This window comes from Equus quagga, chromosome 6, assembly GCF_021613505.1.
Source record: "Equus quagga isolate Etosha38 chromosome 6, UCLA_HA_Equagga_1.0, whole genome shotgun sequence".
NCBI classification, from domain to species: domain Eukaryota; kingdom Metazoa; phylum Chordata; class Mammalia; order Perissodactyla; family Equidae; genus Equus; species Equus quagga.
Genome location: NC_060272.1, coordinates 64588765 through 64605064, shown reverse-complemented (window position 1 = coordinate 64605064; position 16300 = coordinate 64588765). Strand labels below are relative to the sequence as shown.

The 16300-nt window shown below is 37.8% G+C and overlaps 1 protein-coding gene across 2 annotated transcripts; it reads left to right on the top strand.

Moving 5' to 3' along the window:
• The first annotated feature begins 86 nt into the window (after positions 1-86).
• On the top strand, positions 87-13416 carry NHLRC3 (NHL repeat containing 3). 2 transcript variants are annotated; one of them, XR_006889096.1, is made up of 8 exons: positions 87-398; positions 828-980; positions 1294-1441; positions 3532-3732; positions 5574-5665; positions 8296-8408; positions 9255-10895; positions 12234-13416. XR_006889096.1 is itself a non-coding variant. In XM_046664651.1 (7 exons), exons 1-7 carry the CDS (start codon positions 315-317, stop codon positions 9505-9507), a joined length of 1044 nt encoding a protein of 347 aa, XP_046520607.1. In that variant the 5' UTR covers positions 87-314; the 3' UTR covers positions 9508-13416. The 2 variants fall into 2 exon arrangements, 1 of the variants encoding a protein (XP_046520607.1); XM_046664651.1 differs by having other exon boundaries at positions 9255-13416.
• The last annotated feature ends 2884 nt before the right edge of the window (positions 13417-16300 follow it).

Sequence of the window (16300 nt, the reverse complement as noted above, 5' to 3'; positions counted from 1 at the left end):
GTCCTCAGCGGGGACCGCCCCGAGGGGCGGGAGAATGTGGTCATTGGGTCAGCCAGAGGCACGTGACATGGGGGCGGAGACCGGGGAAGGCGCCGGGAGTACGGAACCAGGAGTTCTGAATTTCTGCGCGCTGGTCTGTGCTCCTTTTGGGTTATCGAACCCGCACATCCAGGGAGGAGGGATTGAAGGTGGGAGCTTCTGGCCGGTCGGTTGGCCGACACTCTGGGCAGCAACGAACCGCTAGGACCTGAGCCTGCCTGGCGGCTCCCCGCCGCCTGCGGACCCTCCTCCGTCGCCAGGCTTCCCGTCTTGTCATGGCGAAATTCTGGGTCTGCGCGGCCGGCGCGGGGTTTTTTCTTGCATGTCTGATCCTGCATTCGCGTTTCTGTGGCTCTCCGGTGAGTTGAGTAGTGAGGAAATGGCTGTCGGCTGTGTGGACAGCACTGTTAGGAGGGGACACCGCGGTCGTGGGATGGAGGTGCCGGGCCCTGGCTCCTGCACTACCTTCAGCCAAAAGCTGCACCGGGGGCCGAACCACCGACGTGTTGCCTTGTCTCTTAGTGTTAAACAGTTTGTATCTGGTACATCTCCGTTTTCTTTATTTTCTCTTCTTTTCCAGCTCCCATCACATCCTCAACGAATTTGCAGGTGTGTGTTGGGGTGGCCTTAGTGTTTAGACGTATAAGCCTATTTCTTCCGAATCGTTTCTGTCCAGCAGTCTGAACACCTCTGTGGCAGATGTCAAAGCATGCTTAAAAATCAGCCTTTTTTTTCCTTTTTTTAACCTAGAGTGTAAACTGAAGCTTAATCTTCTGATTTTGTTTAAGGTTTTAAGGAACTTTGCTTTTCAAGTTTCCTGGAGAACTGAGGAAATTCTTTACCGCCTGGATGTGGATTGGCCTGAGTATTCAGAATACTTTACTGGAGCAACGTTTGGTGTTGCCGTTGACTCCCTCAACGGATTGGTTTATGTAGCCCAAGTAAGTAAAATTGGGATATTTTTTAAAAATTATGAACAGGAAGGAAATAACAGCCTTTCTGTTTTACTGTACTAAGTAACCATCTATAACGGTTTATATAATGCCAGTTGTGGAATTTGTATTTTGAGTTGGTTTCAAGTAAAGTTTTTGGTTGTGAGTCTGATAGATATTAATATCGTTAGGTTTTGAAGCTGGGTTTTTAAACATTACTGAATTTCTTGATTAACCTTTAATTTTTGTTTCTCTCTGTCAAGATAAAGATTAATTCCTTAAAACTGATTCTATCTAAGCAATTATTTTTGTATACCTTCAGAGAGGGGATAACATCCCAAAGGTGTTAGTGTTCACAGAGGACGGATGTTTCCTACGAGCCTGGAATTATACAGTTGACACACCTCATGGTATATTTGCAGCCAGTACACTACATGAACAATCCGTCTGGATCACAGATGTAGGAAGTGGTATGTGTAGTAACGTCTATTAAATTATCTTGCTAGAAATCACATCTTTGCCCATGTTCTTGCTTGTACATTTTAACATCAAAGTTGCTGAATCTAATTGTAATTTCTTTAATGATTCATTAAATCACTTGTTTCTAAAAGTCTTTATATTGTACTTCTGTAGAGTTAAGACGTTTAACAAGGAAACTCTAATTATTATGATCTTTCCTTTAGCTTATCAAGGGACTTTTCCTCTTAAAGAATCACTTGCTCTTCCAAGATTAAAAAATTATAAACCTCTTCAATGAAGCCAAATAAAGTGTCAGTCTCTAAAAACGAATGAATGGAATCCTTGCCACTCATTTTCCTTTACCAGTTCTCTTTCAAAAGAGATTGTGCTAGGAAACCTGAACTGCTTTGTTGCCCACAATGGAAGATTTGCAGAAACTGCTGGTGTTAACTGCAGCGTGTCTGAAATCTTTGTTCCATCAAATAGTTTTAGTAGAATGTGCTGAAAAACAAAGTAAGCACAGTGGAATTTATAGCTGTGGAGATCAGTTTTTAGAGACAGCTGTTTGCATGTGCTTGTGGCTTAAGACAACACGGTACCAGAGATAACTTGGCATTATCTCAGGGTCTCAGGAAGCAATGGGATCATAAGGGCAATATTTCTAGTATTCCTTGGCTCAATTTTGTTCATGGCTTGAAGGACATCTTGTTTCCCCAGTTCTGGCTAATTCAGATACCATTTTGGAATTAACAAGGTCTCAATTTTTGTAAGAAGTGCCATTACCACATCTGTTCAGAACCCTAAAGACTTCTGAGCATCAGCCAATACCCCATTTATTTCAAGCTGTATTTTAGATGGTAACATTCCAGTTAAACCCCAAAAATCTAGATTACCTATGAGTTCATTGTAATACTGTAAGGAAGTTTGACTATTTTCACTTCTTTTTTTTCAGGATTCAGTGTTAAAGCCCTTTACTTTTGATTTGTTCCATTCATGTGATCCTTTTTTTATAAAACACTTCACTGATTCCCAGAAATAAATAGAACACACATGATCTCTTCATTCTTTCCATTATGGCTCGTTTTTCCACACGCAGATCTGAAGACAGTTTTTGCATTTCTTCCCATTTTTCAAAGGAATAAGTTCCCTTTAATAAAAACTTGGCTACAAATCAGCCATTTTTAAAAAACGTTATTTACTAGCATTGTATTTTTTTGTGAATTTTGTAGAAACTTTGAAATTTACTTTCTTTAATAATGTTTTGTTATTGCTACAAACTTTAGCTCAAGCCTCTAAATCAGGTATAATAATAAATACAATTTTCAAGATGGAATTGTAATGCAAGCTGATTTACGTTATTTCCAGTAAGCTCAGTGTATCCAGTTTATCTTTTAAATGTCTACCAGTTAGTTTGCTCTTGGTGTGCCTTCAAGATGATAGCTGTTAACTGCTTTATGGTTTTTCCCCATTCATTAATGTTCTACTTTATACTTATGCTTGTAAGATTATTTTAACGCAAAGGAATTTTAGTGATTTGAAAAGATTTATTCCCTCCTCAGGAAAGAAAAGTTAATGTGTTGAATTTTGAATTTATTTCCACTAGGAAATAAATATAGAAATTATAGTTTAAAAAATTATGTATTATAAAGAACTTATTTGCCGACATACTAAAATTTGACATCTGCACGTGAATGACTAAAATAACAGTTTTCAAATATGGATTGTTACTTTTCCATTTCTTTCTTGATTCCCTTTTACAAGTAATGCTTATTCAGGGTCTTAAGATTAAAAAAAGAAATTAGTGTACCAATAATTTAATATCTTTCTGTATAAGCTTTCCGTATAAGGAGTCAATTTTTTTGGTTTTATTTATTTGAATTTAGAATCTACTTGGAGTATTTGAGCTTTTAATTCATGAACAGATTTGGCTGTAACTAATGAAGAAGCTCTGTTGCTTGTTAAATATAACATTTAATTATCTGAACCTACTAACTTTTTATTACTGTTTAATTCTATCAAATTTTTGTGCTCAACTTACCTGGAAAATGTAAATGTTTATACAGTGGTTATATTTCTGAAATGTGCATGTCTGTCTTTGTAGGATCCTACGGTCATACTATCAAAAAGTACAATTCCTTTGGTGATCTTGTTCAAGTCTTGGGTACCCCAGGCAAAAAAGGCACTGGTTTGAATCCCCTGCAATTTGATAACCCTGCAGAATTATATGTAGAGGACACAGGAGATATGTACATTGTGGATGGAGATGGAGGATTGAATAACAGATTGATCAAATTGTCCCAAGGTACCTGGCTTGTTTTTGTGTGCTATTGTAAGAATATTACTTAATAAGTTGGCTTTAATTTGTTTGGTTACTTGGTATAATATTATAACTGTTGTGTATGAAGCTGTGTATAAAGGCCTCTAGTGTATTACTAGGAAAAAATCAGAACAGATGTGTGGAATGACCAATAATAAATGCTTTTGATATTAGGCTTGTTTATTTTTCACCAAAATCTAGATGTTTCCTTCAAAATGAACTAGAGGCAGTATGAGAATTTGTAGTGGGCTCAAGAAATAAGTGGTTATCCTGTACAATTACGAATGGAGAGGTTAGGAACCTGGCATCTCAGAGCTGAGGTGGCCTGCAGGGTGATGGATCGGCAAGTGTTTTATTGTATTCCCTGCTCTGCGTCCTCAGTAGTGTCCTAGGTGCAGATCTATTGCAGACGAAACAGTTAAATGCTACTCTGTGAAACTGATTGTTGAAGTAGAATCAGATTAGAAGGAGAGGCTGCTTTTGACTGGAGAAGTAGGACAAGAGTTCATGAAGGGAATATTCTTGAACTCAACTGGTTTTGCTGGGAGAAGAGAGGGATGGGAGGAGCCTTTACAAGGCCTTATCACGCAAGGTCTACAGGTGAAAATTAGCAGGTCTTCTAGGAAAGGAGCTCAGGATGTACTTTTTGAATAGTAGAAAATAAGATTTACGATGTCCTTGAAAGTTGATCTGAGGATTTTGAAGCCATAATTTTGCTATAAGGAGACTTTGAGGTTTTTTAGTAAGAAAATGATGTTATAGAAGCAGAGTTTTTACAAGACACAATACTATATCAGGATATATTTGCAATAAGCTCTGTCATTTGGAGGCTGTCTGGTCACTTTATCACCCCGTAACTGAATTTGGTTGGTGTTAGAGGGAGGTGAGATGGGGATAAATTAAGAATCTAAAAAATTCTGTGAAAGAAAGAAAGAACCAAATTTAGGAGACAGATAGAATATAGGTGTATTAGTTTCTTGTGGCTGCTGTAGCAAATTGCCACAAACTGGGTGGCTTAAATAGAGATTTCTTCTGTCACTGTTTTGAAATCCAGAAGTCTGAAATCTATAGGGCAGGCCATGCTCCCTTCAAAAGCACTAGTGGGGGGATCCTTCCTTGCCTCTTCCAGCTTCTGGTGGCTCCAGACATTCCTTGGCTTATGGCAGCATAACTCTAGTCTCTGCCTCTGTCTTCACATGGCCTTCTTCTCTGTGTGTCTCTGTGTCTCAATCTTCCTCTCCTTTCTCTTATAAGGATGCTAGTCGTTGGATTTAGGGTCCACCCTAAATCCAGGATCATCTCATCTCAAGATCCCTAACTTAATTACATCTGCAAAGACCCTATTTCCAATAAGGTCACATTCACAGGTACTGCAGGCTGGGACTTGGGCACATCATTTTTTTGTATGTCGGGGGGGGTCACAATTCACCCCACTACAGGGGTACTAAAGGAGATAAACTATAAAAGCATCGTGTGAATTTTTAAGCTCAGAGGAATGGTAATACTAAATATCGGATTATTTGGGAAGTGGAACCAGTTTGAGGGAGAGGTTGACATGAACTCTAAATAATGATTTTAAGTGATGAAAAAATTCAAGTGGAGATAGTCATTAAAGAAGTAGATTAATTACTTGAAGTAGAGAACAAATTTTTTTTTGTAAAGCATAAGAAATAGGCAAATAGATATATATTCAGAAAGCCAGGAAAGCATAACCAACTTGGGGTATAATTGAATAGTTTGTCTACAACTTAGGACATAAAATATAACATGCGAATGCATAAGGTATTCTATATATTGCTCTGACCATATATGTTTACCATTTATAGATTTCATGATACTTTGGCTGCATGGAGAAAACGGAACAGAGCCTGCTAAGTTCAACATACCTCACAGTGTTACACTTGATTCAGCTGGTCGGGTAAAAGTGCCATGTCATTGTATCTGGACCTGTGTGTCTGAGTATGTGTGTGTGTGTGTGTGCCTAGGTGTATGTGCCTGGACATGTATGTGTGCATCTTGGTGCACACGTGCGTGTCTGGACTTCTGGGTATGTATGTATGCTAGTGGATGTGTGTATCTCAGTGAGTCTGGACAATTCCTCTGGGCTGAATATATCCACAAACTGTTATAAGTGTTTGAGTCCTGTAATGAAGGGTCTCTCCAAATATTTAGAAATGAGCAGAATAGATTTCCTGTGTCACTTAAAAGGTAAAGAACAAATGATGAAACAACACCTAAGTAAAATTACCTGAGAAAAAGAGTCTTCTTTCTACTAGGAAAACACTGTTTGAATGTATTTTTAATTCCAGAATTAAACTAAATTAAATTAATTCTAGAATGTATTAATCAAAAGAGGGATGGGAGAGGTTAATCTTGGAAGCTTGAGAAAAAGAGCCACCCAGGCAAACTCCTTCTCACTGGCTGCACTCTGTCTGGGGAACAGAAAGCTTTAATCAACAAATTTCAATCCATTTCTTTTTTATCCACCCCTATCCATTACCACCTCTTTTGCTTTTATACGTCTTTAAGCATACATAAGAAGCATACACTTCTTTGGGGTTACCTTCCTATAACCTAACCCCCGACTTGAGATGTTTTGTATTGGTTTCTCCTTCTGTTTTCTTATAATAGCCTGTACTTCCCAAATTTAGTAAGTAACTATCATACTATAATATAATCATTTAATTATCTCCCCTAATAGAGTCTAGGCTATGTGAGGGCACATACTGAATCTGTTTTCCTTTATATCTTAGTGCCTGGCATATAGTAGTCATCTTGTACCTGCTTGTTAAATGTCTTGGTGCACAATGGATGCATCAGACTATCTTGGCTTCTTGCCATTAGAAATTTAATCCATTTCCACTTCTGCTTCTGTGCTAGGCAAGCAGCCTTCTGATTATGATTTGGCTTCCTATGTTGACAAAATGAGAATGTTTTGATCATAAAATCTTCAAGTATTTTCCATCATAGATAGGAAGATAACTGAACATGCGAACTTTCTCTGTAAATTGGGAACTAAAAAGTTGGAGTTCTGGTTTTACACACGACTCTCCTGAGCCTGGTTAACTACTCCCCTCGTGGGATAAAAACAAGATCAAGTTTCTGAGCATGCAAGAACTAGACCCAGGTAAATTCACCATGGTGGGGAATGTCCTTTTGAGAGGCCTTGAAGATCATTTGATGGGGTTACTCTGCCATTACTGAGTGATGAAGAACAAGAGTGTTGATTTCTGCACAGTTGTATTTTTATAACAACACTATTGTATTGTGAACACTTTACATGGTTAACTCATTTAATCATCACTCCAACCCTATATGAAAAGTTCATTAGTTCCAGAGTTAGACTTGTTTCTTAAACAAAATTTCTCATAATCTAAATCTATTGAGTAAGAAAGATAATGCTAACAATATAAAGTGTCATTCAATCCTAGGGTCTAAACTATATTTCCTCCTTGATCACTTATCTAAGACAGTAATCCCCAAATCTTTAAGGAAACCCATCCTTAGTAAAGATCAGGAAAAGATCTTGAGAAATTACCTTACTTGAGGGTCAACAACCTTTCTAAAGTGATAGAATGAGTCTTTGTTTCTGATTGGAGATGAGTTCAGTAGCTATCAAAACTCACATGCATTAACAAAGATATAGTCAGGGTTACCCTGAAGAAATAGGCCCTGAATCCATAAACCCAAGAAGTCCAGAGATCCTGAAGCAGGGAAGTGTAGAGGTCAGCAGAGTTGGCCCACCCTTCCAGTCCTTTCTTACATACCTCTCCACGGCCCTAGCCATCTGTCATTAAAAACTGTTTCACCGTTTGTGTGCCATAGGTTGCATACATCAAATACAGTACATGAAATGTCATTTAGAATGACTCTACCTTCCTGTTTTATAACAGTTTACTTAATGACTCATTACAGCTGATAGCAAACCTAAGTTAAACCTATTGGTGGCCTCTTCTTTGTGTGTTACGGAACTCTCCCAAGCTTCCTCTTTCAGTGGTTCTGCACTCTGGACGTGCCTTAGTAAACAGCGGGTAGAGGTTTAATGATGCTGCAATAGGAATGAATCCGTGGCTTCCCCAGCCTGAGCTCCTGAGGAGCGGGGCTGCTTTTCTTTGTCTTTGTCTTAGTACCTGGCCCAGAAACTGACAAGCTGACAGGACTCAGAGACAGTGAATGCTTGTAAGAGGAATGAATGAATGCTGTCACTTCTCATTATCTGCTAATCCTCTGCATTATAGTGGAGCACTCCAGTTTTTTAGTTATTCAAATATTTAGCAGACAGAGCATTATAGGCTTTGGGTTAAGACAGGTGGCGTAAGCGCCTCTCCCATTTATTGTAAGCTCACTTCAAACATGGTATTTAGCCGTCCTGAACTTCAGTTTCCTGTCTGAAAATGGAGCTTTTAGGAGTCCTCTACATATTAAATGAGATAATGTATGTGAAACTAATGAAAATAAACTTTCATTCTTCTCCATCTCCCCTTTCTTTTTTCTTTCTTCTCATTATAATGTGGATCTTTTCCAGTAAACACTTTTTTGGTTTCTTAGGTGTGGGTTGCTGACCGAGGAAATAAAAGAATTCAAGTATTTGATAAAGACACTGGGGAGTGGTTAGGAGCATGGACTAATTGTTTCACGGAAGAGGGACCTTCTTCAGTCAGGTAATTGTTTCTTTTTATTTTAAAGCGCTTGTTTTATTTGGTTTATGTTAGTTTCTCTGAAGAGCTAGCTGAAAGTTAAAATATCTGTTGTTAATTTTAAGCAAGGAAAAAGGGAAGGAGACAAGTGTGCAGAGAACATGTAATTGTATTTCAAATCCCAGGCAGAGTGAAAGCAGTTTAACTCCCAGTGCACTGTGGGGTCCAAATGTCAGAGATAATATATGCCGGACCTGTCCCACAGCCTTTACCCTCGAGATACGTTTGGTAAATTTTTTTTCTTTTTTTTTTTTTTAAAGATTTTTATTTTTTACTTTTTCTCCCCAAAGCCCCCCAGTACATAGTTGTATATTCTTTGTTGTGGGTCCTTCTAGTTGTGGCATGTGGGACGCTGCCTCAGCGTGGTTTAATGAGCAGTGCCGTGTCCGCACCCAGGATTCGAACCAACGAAACACTGGGCCGCCTGCAGCGGAGCGCGCAAACTTAACCACTCGGCCATGGGGCCAGCCCACGTTTGGTAAATTTTTAAACATAAAATGAAAATAAAAATCTTGAGTCTATAGTGTCAGATCCAGGCTGACATCAGTTCTCCCGTAGTTTCATTTTGTGTGGTACTCTGATAATTGTTATGTTTTAAAAGTTTAAGCTAATCTTTGGCTGTGTCTACCATCACAAATCTCTCATTCCCTCATAAACAGTAATAGATCAATTTTAAATTCTCCTTAAAAGAACTCTTCAGCCAGTAGGTCCCTCCTGTTGTTTTGCTCTGTAGGGAATAAGAATGTTGAAAAAGTAAATGTTTATGTTAATTTTACCTAAATTTATTATGTAAACTGTCTTTCTCCATAGATTTACCCTTGATGGGAAGTACTTGATTGTAGCCCAGCTGAACCTTAGCAGGCTCTTATTTGTGGCAGCACCCCCAGCAGGAAGCATCGGCGACTGTTCTGTGATCAGCACAATCCAACTAGCAGATCAAGTTTTACCTCATCTTTTAGACGTCAGTGGGAAGACTGGAGCAATCTTTGTAGCAGAAATTGGAGCAAAACAAGTACAAAAATATGTCCCTTTGAATAGCTATTTCCTGTCATTCGGTTCATAATGTTTCTTTTCCTGGAGATGTTTCAAGTGGAAGTTCAGATTCTCAAATTCATTGTGAAATACTTAAAAATAATGTCCAAGCACAAGAATTTGTTTATTTGTAGCTGACCCAGTGTCAGAAAAATTTGTTCTTATGTCCTTAAGAATCGTGTATTTTGTTGCCATTCTTGCAACTTAGTTTTACTTGTAAGTGCATAGGGATATTTTAATGAAGGAAATGTAACTCTAAAAATATGGGGTCATAAAGAGGTACTAAGGTTGACCTAGTTATTTGCCCTAGTAGACTAATTCTCCCTGGGGGGAGAAAACAGGAATAAAAATGGGTTGCAGGGTAATGTATTGAGTTTCATGGGAAGAACTACAAACCTCCAGTTTGATCACCTTGTGTAAAATGAACTGCTGGAGAGACTGAGTCGATGGGCTCTGGATTCATGAGTGCCCACCGAGTGCTAGGTACTGAAGATCCAAAAATGAAGAGGCAGGTTTTCTTTGTGTGCCTTCTGAGTAGCTTATAGTCCAGTGGGGACACAAGTGTACAGACACAACACAGTGACAGCAGCACACAGGAATAGTGGGACTTTTGGAAGGAGGAGGGTTACATCTGACTGAGGGAATCATGGCAACTTCGCAGGGGAAGTCGATTTGAGCTCCAACTTGGGAAACTGAGCAGGAAAAAAACAGCAGGTTCCAAGTAGAGAAGTTATAAAAAGTTATAAGCTTGCTGTGAACTTTTAGTAGGTTTGCTTTTAAAAGCCCATCTTGACTTTGGTCCTTTAGCTGGAAGACACTTAATTTCAGCCTTTAAATGTAGGAATAAAGTGGGTAGAGTCTAATCAGCACTTTATTGAAAGGGATCTTTACAAATAACTGGAATGTTTTTTACAGATATCCTTAAAAATAGGGCCTGTGCTCAGTGCTTCCTCCTTTCTTTTTTCTTCTTCTAACTTTTTTTTCTTTTTTTACATGAACTTAGTTCATTCCTAACATTTGTCTACCTCAAAGAAGTTTTGAAATTATTTATGTGGGAATATGTCCCAAACGCTTTGAGCTATTAAGATGAATAATTTCCTATGTTCTGTTTCCATGTCTCGTTTTTATCCCTTTGGTCTGAATATTGGCTTCCCAATTAAGACCATTTTTTCAGTTTCTTCTAGTTTATTCTAGGTTTTGGTGGATCCTTGCCATATTGTGATCTTTCAGATCATTCTTCCCGTTTTCTCATATTGGCTTCCCTCTTTATCTTGGAGTTTTACTGTAAAATCTGTAGCAGTTGAGGAATCTGGAGCTGACTCTCCTCCTTGCCTGTCATGACTGGAGTCTGTTTTCCTGGACCTGGAGGAACTCATACTTGTGTTGATGCTCGGGTTATACCATGATGCAGTTAGGAAGGTAAGTCTACCAACAGGAAGCTGTCCTGTATTCCAAGGCCTTGATAAGTGTGTTTGTGCAACTGATCCAGCTGTGTGATCTTACGTACGTTGCATTAGTTTTCTCTTCAGTACAATGGGAACATCATTGTCTGTTTTTGAGGAACGCTGTGAGGATCAGATGTGCAATAGGTACACATGTGCCCTTTAGGATCTATAACTCTGAGTACGTTAAAACCATCTTATTAACAAAGGTCCTTCTAAATGTGCTGTTTACCTGATAGCAACTATCAGGTTTGCCTTAAATTTGCATTCATTGCTTTTATCAAAATGTATCAGGGGCCGGACCCATGGCCGAGTGGTTGTGTTCGCACGCTCCACTTCAGCAGCCCAGGGTTTCACCAGTTTGAATCCTGGGTGCGGACATGGCACTGCTCATCAAGCCATGCTGAGGTGGCATCCCACATTCCACTAGAAGGACCTACAGCTAGAATATACAGCTATGTACTGGGGGGCTTTGGGGAGAAGAAGAGGAAGAAGAAGAAGAAGAAGAAAAAAAACGTATCAAAACTTTACTCAGTTTAGAGTATAGTAAATTGATTTGGATGAAAGAAAGTAATTTGAGGTTTCATTTGTTTTGTTTTGTTTTTAAGCCAGGATGAGAAGTGCAAATGTCTCTTTGAAGGAATGCAGGTTAGGTAAACTGATTTTGTCATTTCAAAAATGTGGTATTTAACTTTGTTTTATACCAGATTCTTATAAAACTTGCTAAAAATATTGGTTCTATATATCTTGCTTAAGTATTTATTTTACTAGCGTACTTATAGTATTTCACTTCTTTCCTTTGGATGAATTGGTTAAATGGATGAGAAATGTGTTGTATTTTCTATAAAAAAATACAAATTAAAATTTTGGAAAGAAAAAGTAATATTATTTGGCACTCCAGTTTGATTTTGTTGTTACCAAAGCAGTTTATAATTTCTTATTCCATTTTGTCATTTCAACAATTGTGATCTATCCATTGATGTGAGCAACAATCGTGAAATCCTAGGATGGTGCTGAGAGAATATCCTCCTCTTCATTCACATGTGAAGTGTAGGCTGAAGTGCACAGATATTGCTAAAGGTTGCTTAGAAGGCTTAACGTGGCTTTTGAGATGGTGGATGGGTACAAACAATGGTAATAACTAGCTAACTATATTTTTGTGTTAGAAATGAAACCTCCGTATTCCTCTACTTTCTAGATCTATTCTGGGGAGGGGGGAGGGTGTTCTGTATTAGAAAATCAAAGGCTATGGTGGGTGTCTTTCCTAACCTCCACTGTAACATTGGGTCTTTAAAATGGATTGTTTGTCCCTCAGAGAAGACGTGCGTGCAGTCTGATGGTGAACTAAGGAGACCTGTATAATTTGTGCTTGGGTCACAGAACAGATTAAATGACATCTTCAGACAGTGTGGCTGCTCAGCTGAAGGTGATAAAGTCCTAACTTTTCTTTCCCTTTTGTTACCTTTAAAAATCATTGGATTTTAAAACAGGATAGATTGGATAGCCAATATTAAAACTGGAAACTGTCAGAGTTTTGCTCCTTAGATTCACCAAAATAAATCAGAGTCGTAAAAAAATGGTATCCTAAATTTATGACTTTAAATTGTTTTCCTCTCTGCTCTAAATTTTCAGTAGTTATCAAATAAAAAACTTTTTTAAAAAGTGAGAATACATCAGATTTATTCATTCAACAAAAATATATGAAACAACAGCTGTGTGAAGGCAGTTAAGCAGGTAGCTTCTGCCCTAGAGTCCACTGCCTTTGGGAAAACAAGACAGGCAGCCGTGGCCTTTAATTCCTCCTAGGAGGGATCGTGTTTGGCACTTGTGTTGTGTTACATCCTTAATACAAAAGAGGGCAGTAGAGTCCCACTTTTAGTTTTTCTTCAACTTGCTTACATTTTGAGGAAATTGGTTTATAGGTGACCTATTTTCCAAGAGTTTTTGGAAATTTTTACTGTTTGATTGGACATTTTCACATTAAAAAAAAAAAAAAAGGTTAAATGTTTTCGATAATTCAAACCAACAACCAGAAGGGAATAGCTCATTTTAACCATTTTAAACTATAACCTGAATATGAGTTTAGCACAATAGAAAATGCATTCATGCTAGCGGAGAATTATTCTTGTTCTCCCTGTTTTTTCCCCAAATAATTTTGCCTTGTGGTTGCTGACTCTTACAAATAAGAAAAATGGATTATTTACAAAGAGGCCAAGTCATTTCTGTACCAGGCATTTATCCATAGAATCCATGAGTTTATAGAGTAAATTATCCCTGTAAATATTTAATGACATGTAGATACTCCCTTTGTAAGAACTGAGTGGAACCTGAGCAATGAAAAATAGCACTTTCTGAAACTCGTTTCCTGCATTGTAAACAATGAAATCACATTATGATTTAATTCTGCTTCTATGTAATTCATAAAGAAAAGATACATAACATGAAACAAGCGTGTCCTAGGTAGGTTGAGTCTTTTGAATAAAATCTTTACAAAGGTAGATTAAATTGCATGTGTCATAACAAGTTGATATCATACCTGCTTCTCAGTTTTACCATTTCATTCTCAAGAAAGAAAATTTTAGTAGCATGGTTCGGGTCTCAGATTCATTCTTTACCAGAATCAGTTACTGATATGTGTTAATGAAATTTTTTTTCATAGGACTTTTATGTACAAATGGTCACAGTCCCCAAAGTTAAACATTTTTATAAGATTTTTCTTCATAGTATGTGTACGGGGTATTTTAATGTTTCGATGCTTACTATATTTAACTGAAGTAGTAATTTTTACTTAAAGGGATTTAAGAATTACATATATGTTTGTTTTTAATCAACATTAATTTTTAAAATTTATCTCGTTTTTCCTTTGTGGGGTGTATGTGTGTGCGTAAGTGTGGATCTAAAGGGCCTTATGCCCAAATAGATCAGAACAACTGGATCAAAACAATTCGTTGAAACTTAACGTGGCTAAATGTAAGTATGTACATTTAAAAATTTATGGAAGAAACCTGGATTGGCAACAAATTGTTTGAAAAAGATTTGGAAAGTTTCTTGGCCATAAATGTTACAAGCCTCATTAAGAGAAAACTTGTTGCAATCTCAGGGAAGATTGATGTAACCGTGGTGGTGGTGTTGGGTTTCCTTTTGGATGCTACATTTTGAGAGAGAATCCTACAAACAGACTCTAATCTGAAAGCAGGTGACCGAAATAACACAGTTTGGAAATAATTCTGAGATCTTCAGAGGGTGATCATGTAGTGGAGTGAACAGACTTAATGAGCTTTCCTCCAGAACTAAGTCAGTGAATAGAAATATAGAGTGTCCAACTGGCCCAGGCCTGTAAAAGAACCTTCTAGCAAACAGATGGTTAGTGGAATGGACTGTGTTAATACTGGAAATGGTTAAACTCAGTGATTCACAACACAAAATCTGGAGTTAGGTAGACCTTGTTCTGATCCAGGGCCTGCTACTTACTTTCTGCATTGTTTTTGAGACTCTGCCTCATTTTTCTCATTTGTGAAATAGAGATAACAGTATTTTCCTCATTGGGTTATTATGAATACAAATAAGATCATGGATGTGGAGCATTAGACCCAGTCCCTGACACAGTAAGCACTCACCAAACTGTAAGAGATTCATTTGTGGTATTTAAGCCAGAGGTGGGCAGCCGTGCTGCCTTCTGGCAGAGTCTTAAATTGGGAAGATGGTAAGACCAGATGACCTTCCCTATTGTATAATTCTGTGTTTAGTCACAATATTGAAAACTAAAGCTATAGTTGTAATACACTAAGGCATCTGTCATTTAGAAGTGGCCTTTTTGTTTGTTTTTGTGAGGAAGATTGGCCTTGAGCTGATATCTGTCGCTAATCTTCCTCTTTCTTTTTTTCCTTGAGGAAGGTTGTCACTGAGCTAACATCTGTGCCAGTCCTCCTCTATTTTATGTGGGACACCTCCACAGCATGGCTTTGACAAGTGGTGCTAGGTCTGCGCCTAGGATCTGAACCTGCAAACCGTGGACGGTCAAAGCAGAGCACGTGAACTTAACCACTATGCCACGGGGCCATCCCCGAAATGACTGTTTTTAAAAACAGCTGTTTTCAGTTTGCATGAAAGCTATTTATTCATCCAATAGATGACTCCATGTCAGGTACCAGGAATACGGTGGTGAGCAAGATAAAGACTCCTTTTCTGGAATTTACATTCTACTTGAGGAGACAGAAGAGTTTGAATGAAAAACGGAGATTCTGATTAGAATTTGTAGTGTGTATTAACACTTGGTTGGCTAAATAAACATCCATTCCCAACCTTCTCCCTTGCTTTCCACCACTGCTGAGACTAAAAGAGCTAGGTGCTTACTTCCTCAGCTTGCTAGCATCTAGGGGTAGCCATATGATGTGGTTCTGGCTAGTGCAATATAGATGGAAGTCTTCTGGGGGACTTCTGGAAAATCATTTGGTTTTCTGATTTAAAAAAAAAAGGAGTAGGTATATTTAGCACCACCACCCTCTCTCTTCTTCATTGAATTATCCATTCAAGTTCAAGTCATAGCAGCAGTCTTCTTGGAACTATAAAGCAGCAAACCAGTATTCCAAAGGGAGGCCAAGAGGTAGAAGGAGCCTGGGTTTCTATGGTTGGGGAACTACTGTGCTGGCATTGTAGCTCCTTTCTCCAGACTTCTTTTTTATGTGAGATAATTGAATGTTTTAGTTACTTAAGCCACTGTTAATTGGATGTTTTCTTACCCATAAAGGCATTCCTAGGAAATTCAGTATTAAATTAATCTGCATTAATTTTGGGAAGGATGGATATTTTTTATGGTTTTGAGATTCTGTATCCAGAAAAGTGTCATACTGCTTTTCTGTCTTATTTTATGTCTGTTAATATTTTATTTTTTCAATTTAGATCCTGTGTATTTATTTTGAGACATATTTAGATTCCTATGTCAAATTTATCCTGTGCATTTATTAATTGTAGCTACCAGAGTAGGACTTTTTTCCCATTTCTGATTAGCTTTTGGTGGTACAGAGACAAGTTATCAATTCTTTTTAAATATATCTATTCATCTCACTAAACTCCTACTAATTTTAATTAGCTATTATAGGTATTTGGATTTTCTAGCTATACCATTCTGAAAATAAAGATAACTACACACCTTTCAATATTTTTATTGCTTGATTTTTAAAATTTGGATAGCACAGCAGGTGACTTTAGGTTTTCATAATAATAACAAATAATTTCTTTTCACTCAATTTCCTTGTTCATTGGTATAAATTTCCTTTTCTACCAACCCCTTAAGTTCATGGATTATCCAGTGTGACCTTTTGGCAGTGTTTCTAATATTTCAGACTAACCTCAAAGATTAAAAATTATCATTCACATTGAAAT

Excerpts from the sequence above, each read along its gene's own strand:
- NHLRC3 (XM_046664651.1), top strand. The coding sequence starts at position 315 with ATGGCGAAATTCTGGGTCTGCGCGGCCGGCGCGGGGTTTTTTCTTGCA. Across the intron at positions 1,442-3,531 it reads GATCACAGATGTAGGAAGTG|GATCCTACGGTCATACTATC; the intron begins GTATGTGTAGTA and ends CTGTCTTTGTAG. Across the intron at positions 3,733-5,573 it reads ATTGATCAAATTGTCCCAAG|ATTTCATGATACTTTGGCTG; the intron begins GTACCTGGCTTG and ends TACCATTTATAG.